This window comes from Chiloscyllium plagiosum, unplaced genomic scaffold, assembly GCF_004010195.1.
Source record: "Chiloscyllium plagiosum isolate BGI_BamShark_2017 unplaced genomic scaffold, ASM401019v2 scaf_1053, whole genome shotgun sequence".
Classification (NCBI taxonomy): domain Eukaryota; kingdom Metazoa; phylum Chordata; class Chondrichthyes; order Orectolobiformes; family Hemiscylliidae; genus Chiloscyllium; species Chiloscyllium plagiosum.
Window position 1 is genome coordinate 22,130 of NW_025213344.1, and position 10,085 is coordinate 32,214.

Sequence of the window (10,085 nt, forward strand, 5' to 3'; positions counted from 1 at the left end):
TTTTCTCCAACGTACACCATCTGCTCTAACAGTGTGGCCGGTACGTTGTCTCTGTATCTCCTCAATGTTACGCGCGGACGTCCTCTGCTCCCCAGCCAACGCCAACTCTTCGTCTTTCCAGCGTTGGGCACGTGAACGTTCCCGACATCTCCTCTCCGCTCATCGACAGTCCTGTTTGACCCCCCCCTCATTCCTGAAGAAGGGCTTATGCCCGAAACGTCGATTCTCCTGTTCCCTGGATGCTGCCTGACCTGCTGCGCCTTTCCAGCAACACATTTCCACCCCCCCGTGCCTAGCCTGCAGGGCAAATACCAGAGATGACAAGATACTGCGGCTCAGCAGTTTGTTTCCTCATATTCAGGTTCAACGTCCTTAATTCTCAGAAATTCTCTGACAAAACCCTTTTGGCAATCTCTGTTCCCTCTTTTCTTACTTGTGACACATGTCACAAGACAACTGGCCCAGCTGTCGTAACGCTTAGGTCAAGAGCAGGCAATTCAACACTTGCAGCCGCTCAGGATAATTCCGGCTAATCTCATTCCCAGACTCAGCTTCAGTCCGGTGTTCCCTCCCCTTAAGCCTTTAACCCATGACTCAGTAAAAATCTTTCCACCTCTTTCTCAAATCTAATCACTGCGTTCTGGGGGAGTGGATTCCGCAGATCCATGCCCCTCTGGGAGAAAGAGGTTCTCCTCAGCTCTATTTTAAATCTGCCTTCGCTTTGCCGAAGTCCATGACCCTAGCTCTCCACACGACTGAAGCAAGGCACCCAAGGGCATTGTGGTCCAAGTATCGTCCTGTTGTTTGAGTGCAGTTTCTGGTAGCACCCCCCCCCCCCCCCGTCCTCCCTCAACCAAGTCTGGGGCCTTCACTGAGATCCCTGGTCCTGGAGATTTTCGCCAACACACGGAGGGAGGCCGTTCGTCCCATCATGTTGTGCCAGCCCTCCAGTTAGTCCCACTCTCTCTTTCAGAGTTTGACTATTCCTTCGATTCTTTTCCCCCTCTTTCCTGTTGCATCTGAAAATCTAAAACCTGCTTCCTGTTCCGAATCGCAACCATTTGTTGAGGATATTCTCCCCATCTCTCGCCAGCCAGCAGTTCTTTCACCAATTCTCTTCAATCTGTGTCCCCTCCACTGACAGAGTCAGCCAGGAGAAACCGTCAACGACCCCTCGTGATTTTGAATGCCTCGATGAACTCTCCCAAAAACCTTCTGTACTCTGATGAGAACAATTCCAGGATCTCCAGCCCTTCCTTTGGGCTGACCCAATTGAATCACTTGCTCCGACTCATTCCTGGTTTGGTCAGTCGAGAGTCCGACAACTGACCGTCTGCGGTCAGTGACCCAGGGAGAAGACCAAAATCCCTTCAACTGACCCATGACCCATTGCAGCCTCGATCTCTGACAATGCATGCAAGGTGACAAGCACACGTGTGGAATTCACCACTCCCCAGACGTGGATAGTTTGGGGTTACCTACAGAAGCAAATGTCCCTCAACTCTGTCTCCCATCAAGCACTCCCAGGACAGGGAACGGCGTGGGGTTAGGGTACAGAGTAAAAGCAAACATTGGAAAGCCTCCTCAAAATTTTCATCAGATAGAAGATCATAGTGGGTTAGGTCACTATCCCAGGAAATTCCTTTCTTAGCCGGCCACTCACTGTCCCGATAAGGCGCATCACTTGGGTAGCCTCTCTGCAAAAGTGATGGCAGAGTTGTGAAAGACTGATAGTCCACCGTGACATCTAACTCAACTAAATTATGTCATGACAGGCAGGTATTTACAGATTCTTTGTCCTTCATGTTTATATCTCGATTAAGGCACCAAACTGAGACAGTCGGGAAGCTGAATGGGCTGGTACGTTCACAATACTGTGTGTTATGGGATGATGCTGCAAAATGTTTCTCCCCAGGGGATGCTCCACGCTCTGATGACCATTTACCGCCAGCACGGTGTCACTGGACTGTGGCGTGGGTCAAGTTCAGCAGTGCCCAGGGTGATAGTTGGCTCTTCCTCCCAGCTCTCCACCTTCTCCACCGTGAAACAGTTTACCAATGACCTACAGGTCAGTATAATGTGATGGAATTTGTGTGGTTTATATATATATATTGATGTAGATTAGATTAGATTAGATTCCCTACAGTGTGGAAACACCGACCCTCTGAAGAGCAACCCACCCAGACCCATTCCCCTAACTAATGCACCTAGTACTATGCTTAAAAATGTGTTGCTGGAAAAGCGCAGCAGGTCCAAGGAGCAGGAGAATCGACGTTTCAGGCATAAGCCCTTCTTCAGGAATGAGGAGGGTGTGCCAAGCGGGCTAAGATAAAAGGTAGGGAGGAGAGACTTGGGGGAGGGGCGTTGGGAATGCGATAGGTACTATGGGCAATTTAGCACGGCCAATTCACCCAACCTGGACTGTGGGAGGAAACCGGAGCACCCGGAGGAAACCCACGCAGACACGGGGAGAATGTGCAAACTCCACACAGACAGTCGCCTGAGGCTGGAATCGAACTACTGCTGTGAGGCAGCAATGCTAATCACTGAGCCACTGTGACGCCCCTAAGCATGTCGTTCTTTTAAAGTCTGACTGCCCTCCAAAATGGCCAAGAGAGCGAAAAGTCTCACAAACGAATTGGACAGACCATCGCTTAAACGGCATAAAATGACATTGGCAAACTCAGTGACCACAGACAGACCATGGCAGCAGCTACAGTTGGGAGCACCACCAAATTCCCCTCCGAACCACTCACCACCCTGACTTGGAAGTATACCACTGTTCCTTTAGTGTCACTGGGTCAAAACCCTGGAAGCCCCTCCCTCCCAGCATGTTGGGGTGTACCTACGACACATGGACTGCAACAGTTCAAGAAAGCAGCACCTTTTCAAGAGGTGGCTGAGGCAGAGGTGATGGCCTGGTGGAATTATTCCTGAGGAAGGGCTTATGCCCGAAACGTCGATTCTCCTGTTCCCTGGATGCTGCCTGACCTGCTGCGCTTTTCCAGCAACACATTTCCAGAATTATTCCTAGACCCAGGCAATGTCCTGGGGACCCAGTTATAAATCCTGCCGTGGAATTTGAATTCACTTTTCAAAACTCTAGAATTAAGAGCCCAATGGTGACCATGAATCCAGTGTGGACTGTCGGAAGAAGCTATCCGGTGTCCTTTAGGGAAAGAAACTGCCATCCTTACCTGGTCTGGCCTACGTGAGACCTCCACACCATGTGGATGGGCAATAAATACTGGCCGAGCCAGTGACACCTCGTCCTGTGAACGAATTTTTAAAACTACAGGTTGGGCGATAAATGTTGGCCCAGCCAGTGATGCCCAGATCCCACAAAAAGCCTTTTTAAAAACAGAGTAGAAGCAGTTCCTGATGAAGGACTTTTGCCTGAAACGTCGATTTTCCTGCTCCTCGGATGCTGCCTGAACTGCTGTGCTTTTCCAGCACCTCTCTACTCCAGAATCTGGTTTCCAGCGTCTGCAGTCATTGTTTTTACCTCAAAGCAGTTCAGTCAATCTACAGATTTGATTTGGGAAAAGAAATCTCTCTGGTTTTTGAGTGAAGGTGTTGGGGAGTCGATGGGATTATGTTTTGCCGTGCTCAGGCAAAAAGATTTAAGAAGCATGGTTTGGTTTACTTTATATTTGTTTCTTTTGTGTCACCAATGTCTGTCTTTTTTGTTAAAATCAGATCCTTGTTCCCCTATGTTTCAGCGAAAGATTGTCGTGTTCTAAGAATAAAACTATCATACCAGACTCCATTCTGGGATCCGACATGTTCATTGGTCACATCAAACTGCTTGTAATTGTGGTTCAACAGTGGACTTGCCCAACACGGGTGAAGGGATGGATTGGACATGATCATGGCAGATCCTCTGTCTCAATACCACACCCCCCGCCGAACTCTCTGTTACAAAGTCGAGTGGGTGTATGTTCACTTTAAAATAGAGAGTGTTTTCTGAATATTGAAGTAAATTTAAGGTGCAGGCTCAGCTGGAGAGGCTGGGAGATGGGGGCTGTTCCGAAATAGATACTTGGCTGTTAAAGGGATACCTGAGTTTTGGTTGCTGTTTTGACAACAATTTGAATTTAACCAATTACTTTAAATTATGCCCAGGTTACTAAAACCCAATCGAGTTTGAATTTATTGTTTTGACAACATCGGATCAATGACAGGGAACGATGTTGGAGGGTATAAAACCAGGCCATTTTGAAAATTTGGTCAGAGGGCAACTATCACCGAACAGCAGAGCAATTGCCGTAGAGCCGGAGGGCTAACTGCCCATCTAATATCTTACTCTCAAAGAAATTAGAAGGCACTCTGTATCAAAAGCTGTTAAAAAGTAAGGCGACAACCCAGGGAGATCAGCAAGTGGAAGACTGAAGACAGCAGAGGAGACAGAGACGGTGTAAACTTGAGATTAACTTAGTGTAATGTTTAATTGTGTTATTGGAGCTACGTTTATAGAATGTCAGATAGTACATTGTTAAGAAAAAGGGGGCTGGAATTTGTGAATAGTTTTTGTTTAGTGTTCAGTATTCGAGTTAGAAAAATGAATTGTTATTTTTCTTTAAATAATGAAAATTAGAAATTCTCTGTCACTCATACATTTTAACAAATTATGAGGCGAGGCGAGTTTTTATAGGTGCTTGGTTTTAATTAAGTTAAAAATCACACAACTCCAGGTTATAGTCCAACAGGTTTATTTGGAAGCACTAGCTTTCGGAGCACTGCTCCTTCGTCAGGTGGTTGTGGAGGACACAGTTGTAAGATGAAGGAGCGTCGCTCCGAAAGCTAGTGCTTCCAATTAAACCTGTTGGACTATAACCTAGTGTTGTGGGATTTTTAACTTTGTCCACCCCAGTCCAACACCGGCCCCTCCAAACCATGGTTTTAATGAACCGAGGGGTCTGACCTCCCCGTCATAACACTCTCCTTTAGCCTCGAGAAATTGTTGATTTTTTTTTGTGAAATATATTCAATGACATGGCCAGCCCAGTTTCTGGGGTAGAGAATTCCATAGGGTCACCACATCTTAGTGAAGACATTTCTCCTCATCGCAGTCCCAAAATGCCTACTATATATCCTTAGACTGTGACCCCTTGTTCTAGACCCTGTCAAGCAGAGATCTGTCATCCCTGCATCCAGCCTGTTGGAATTTTGTACATTTCCCTCCTGTCCTACTGAACTCCAGTAAATACAGTCCGAGTCAAACCCATCTGTCCTCCTACAATAAACCTGTCATCCCCAGAAATCTGAATCTCTGCTGCACTCCCTATGTGACAAGTATATTTTTACCTAGATCAGGAGTCTGAAACTGCACACAGTACTCACCAAGGCCCTGTACAGCTGCAGTAAGGCTGTGCCGTACTCAAATCCTCTCACTGTGAAGGGCAGCATAACATTTGCCTTCCTAACTGCTTGGTGTACTTGTGCGCTTGCTTTAAGGGACTGGTGTACGAGAACAGCCAAGTCCCTCTGTACATCACCGTTTCGCAATGTCACACCATTTGAATAAAGGTCTGCCGTCTTGACTTCCCAACGAAAGTGGACAACTTCAGACTTACTGATTGACTGATTTGCTTAATTATCACTTGTACCTAAAAACAGTGAAAAGCTTTGTTTGCGAGCAGATGCAAGCAAGGACATACAGATCAGAGGGTGCTGAGACAGAGCGAGGTCGACAGCTTACACTGCACAGCAAGTACACAAAGCAAGATCAACGTTGTTTGAAGTTAGAGAGGTCTACTAACAGCTGTTCTTGAAGCTGTTGGTGCCAGCGTTCAAGCTTCTGAATCTTCTGCCTGACGGAAGAGGTTGGACGAGGGTGTTACTGGGGTGGGACGGCGGGGGGGTGTCCTTGATGGACGTTAGCAGCCTTCCCGCAAAAGCAGGATGTGTAAATGGATGGGAGCTGGCTTCCCTGATGGTCTGGGTCTGCACACCACCTTTTGTAGTTTCTTACAGTCCTGGGCAGAGCAGTTGCTGTACTCGGCCTTTACGCAGCTGTCAAAGTCGGTGAGAATCCTTCTGGACTTGCCAAATTTGCTGAGCTGGCTGAGGAAGGAGGAGATGTTGTGCTGCCTGCTCGACCATCGCATCTACATGGGAAATCCAGAAAAGACGGTCAGTTATCGTCATTCCTAGGAGCTTGACGCTATTGACCCTCTCCAGCCCCGCGCCGTCGATGGATAGGGGGGCACGGCCTCATCCTTTCCCCCGGAAATCAATGATCAATTCTTTTGTTTTGCCGAGACTGAGGGAGAGGTTGTGGTTTCACGTTATCCTGCATCTGCCATGTCTTGGCCCACTCACTCAACTTGTCGAAACCACCACGAGGACTCTTTCCATCAGTCTCAATCCCACCGAGCTACGTGTTATCGAAAACACACAGAAATCATGCTCAGAAAGGGAGCAGCGATGTACAACAGCCTGACTAGAGGATTCCGACTGTAGTTGGCAGGGAGATGTAGCAGGAACTGTTAACTGATTCAGTTCAAAGCAGACAGGTTGACAGTGGTTGGGCATGGGGATTCCCCTTTTCTGACTGTGTTCAAGCTGTGTTGGAGGCGCTGTGTAAAAGCAGGTTGTTGGTGAAGTTCATGCACAGTAAAGTGCACAGGCAGCAAACGGCAGGGTAGGGCCGTGTCCCTAGTGCTAACAGTGAGCAGCCTTCCTCTGTTCTCTCGCAGGTCTTTCAGCCGGGAAGCTGGCTGGTATCACTGACAGCGGGGATGGTCAGCAGCATCTTCGTTGTCCTTGCCATGACACCCTTCGATGTAATTAGTACCAGGCTCTACAACCAACCAGTGGACCAGAAAGGGAAGGTACTGTCATGACCAAACCCACGTGTGTGCAGATGGGTGACGGTGTGTGTACATTATTGAACATACAAGGGATTGTGTGTGTGTGAGAGAGAGAGACTGGGATTGGGTGTGACTGTCTTTATGGGGTGGGATTTGTGTGTGTGTGTGTGTGTGAGAGACTGGGATTGGGTGTGACTGTCTTTATGGGGTGGGATTTGTGTGTGTGTGTGTGAGAGAGACTGGGATTGGGTGTGACTGTCTTTATGGGGTGGGATTTGTGTGTGTGTGTGTGAGAGAGACTGGGATTGGGTGTGACTGTCTTTATGGGGTGGGATTTGTGTGTGTGTGTGTGAGAGAGACTGGGATTGGGTGTGACTGTCTTTATGGGGTGGGATTTGTGTGTGTGTGTGTGAGAGAGACTGGGATTGGGTGTGACTGTCTTTATGGGGTGGGATTTGTGTGTGTGTGTGTGAGAGAGACTGGGATTGGGTGTGACTGTCTTTATGGGGTGGGATTTGTGTGTGTGTGTGAGAGACTGGGATTGGGTGTGACTGTCTTTATGGGGTGGGATTTGTGTGTGTGTGTGAGAGACTGGGATTAGATGTGACTGTCTTTATGGGGTGGGATTTGTATGTGTGTGCATGCGCACGTTCATGAGAGATGTTTTTGGAGGGGTGTGTGAGTGAGTGAGAGAGAGAGAGAGAGAGACAGTTTTGTCTGTCTTTGGAGGTGTTCCTTTTTTTAAAATCACTCATAGGATTCAGGAGTTGCTGTCTGGGCCCAGTATTTATTGCCCGTCTCCAGTTGCCCCTTGAGAAGTTGGGCTGAGCTGCCTCATGAACCGCTACAGTCTGTGAGCTATAGATAGACCCGCAATGTCCCTTAGGGAGGGAGTTCCAGGATTTTGACCCAGCGATATTGAAGGAACAGCGATATAGTTCCAAGGGGAACTTGAAGGTGGTGGTGTTCCTATGTATCTGATGCCCTGGTCCTTCTAGATGGATGTGGTTGTTTGGTGAATCTCTGCAGTGCATCTTGTACAGATGGGACACACTGCTGCTACTGAGCATCGGTGGTGGAGGAAGTGGATGTTTGTGGATGTGGTGCCAATCAGGCGGGGGCTGCTTTGTCCCGGATGGTGTCAAGCTTCTTGAGTGTTTAGATTAGATTCCCCTCCAGTGTGGAAACAGGCCCTTCAGCCCAACCAGGCCACACCGACCCTCCGAACAGTAACCCACCCAGACCCATTTCCCTCTGATTAATGCACCTACACTATGGGGCAATTTAGCATGGCCAATTCACCTTGACCTGCACATCTTTGGACTGTGGGAGGAAACCGGAGCACCCGGAGGAAACCCACGCAGACACGGGGAGAATGTGCAAACTCCACACAGACAGTCGCCCGAGGCTGGAATCGAACCTGGGTCCCTGGCGCTGGGGGGCAGCAATGCTAACCACCGAGTTACCATATGGTGCACTCAACCAGGCAAGTGGGGAGTATTCTCTCATACTCCTGACTTGTACCTTGTAGATGGTGGACAGACTTTGGGGGTTTAGGAGGGGAGTGACTTGCTGCAGGAATGTTAGCTTCTGCCCTGTTTTTTTTTTTTAGCCAAGTTATGGCTGGTCTAGCTCAGCTAATAGCCAGTGGTTTCTTCCAGCAAGTTGGTACCTGATTGAAAGGGATTCTCAATGTCAAGGTGGGACTTGGTGAGCACAAGGACTGTGCGGTGCCCATTCTTCCCGATACTGTTACGGACAGATGGTGAGGATGAGGTCAAGTAGGACTTTCCCTCTCCTTGATTGCTCACCATCTGCCGCAGACTTTTTTTTTAAAGATTAGATTAGATTCCCTACGGTGTGGAAACAGGCCCTTCGGCCCAACAAGTCCACACCGACCCTCCGAAGAGCCAGACCCATTCCCCTACATTTACCCCTGACTAATGGATCTAATTCCATGGGGTAAATCAGCGTGGCCAATTCACCCTGACCTGCACATCTTCGGACTGTGGGAGGAAACCAGAGCACCCGGAGGAAACCCACGCAGACACGGGGAGAATGTGCAAACTCCACACAGTCAGTCGCCTGAGGCGGGAATTGAACCCGGGTCTCTGGCGCTGTGAGGCATCAGTGCTAACCACTGCGCCACCGTGCCACCCACCAACATGGTATTCTAAAAATCCCGTTAAGAATCTTCTAGGTTTCACAAGGCTTCAATTCCTTCTTCCAAACTCCACAGGGTACAGATCAAACCCAGTCAAACTCTCCTCACAGCACAATCCCTGTATACCGGAGATCAGGGCGGCACGGTCAGCACTGCTGCCTCTCAGCGCCAGGGACCCAGCTTCGATTCCAGGCTCGGGCGACTGAGTGGGTTTCCTTGTCCCCCTCTGTGTTGTTCCACATGGAGAAGTACTGATTCATCAGCAAGAGGTTTCCTTACCCCAAAGCCATGAGGATTCATGGGGTCCAGAGTCAATGTGGAGGGCTCCCCAGGCCTCCCCTCTGACTGTAAACCACTGTGCTGCCACCCCCCCCACCACCCTCAGCTGGGTCTGTCCTGCCGGTGGGACAGGAGACACCCACCGATGGTGACAGTGGTGTCTGAGACATATTCATGGTATCGTTTCTTAGAGATTGTTGCTTGACTCTACGCTACTCTCTCCCCACCCCCACCCTCCTCTCGCTTATCTCTCCACCCTTCAGGCTCTCTGCCTGTATTCCTGATGAAGGGGCTTTTGCCCGAAACGTCGATTTTTACTGCTCCTCGGATGCTGCCTGACCTGCTGTGCTCTCTTCCAGCACCACTCTAATCCAGAATCTGGTTGCCAGCATCTGCAGGCATTCCCCCGGCTGTGAGACAGCTCTCCCAGTTTTGGCACTCTTCCCCCAGGTGTTACCATGGAGCTGAGTTGACAGGGCCGTTTGTGTTACTGGGGATTCTGGTGCCTAGGTCAATGTGCAGGTGGTCTGTCCGGTTTCATTTCATGAGGATCTCATCGTGACTGATACACGTGAATTCGACATCGCCTCCGGACCCCACGAAGGCAGTCGAATGTTAACCGCATTGCCGTGGGTCTGGAGTCACGTGTAATCCAGACCCAGTAAAAGGACAGCAGTCCTCCTTCCCTGAAGGGTATGAATGAGCCAGATGTGTATTTCCGACAATTTCTGTCATCAGGAGCCCCTTAATTCCAGGTTTTTCTTTTGAATTCAAATTTGACGCGGTCGATTCAAACCCAGGGCCCCAGAACATTCCGTGAGTTTCTG

The 10,085-nt window shown here is 49.2% G+C and overlaps 1 protein-coding gene across 7 annotated transcripts in view; it reads left to right on the forward strand.

The window, feature by feature from the left end:
• LOC122547617 (solute carrier family 25 member 35-like) overlaps positions 1 to 6,863 on the forward strand; it is an 8,380-nt gene extending 1,517 nt beyond the window's left edge. For 2 of the 7 annotated variants that reach the window (XR_006311043.1, XR_006311041.1), the window contains exons 2-3: positions 1,916 to 2,068; positions 6,702 to 6,854. Coding sequence is in view for 2 of the 7 variants with exons in the window: in XM_043686219.1 (XP_043542154.1) it covers positions 5,905 to 6,135; positions 6,702 to 6,848 (378 nt within the window). In the remaining 5 variants the exon portion in view is untranslated. The other 5 variants (XR_006311045.1, XM_043686220.1, XR_006311044.1 and 2 more) reach the window with 5 other exon arrangements.
• The last annotated feature ends 3,222 nt before the right edge of the window (positions 6,864 to 10,085 follow it).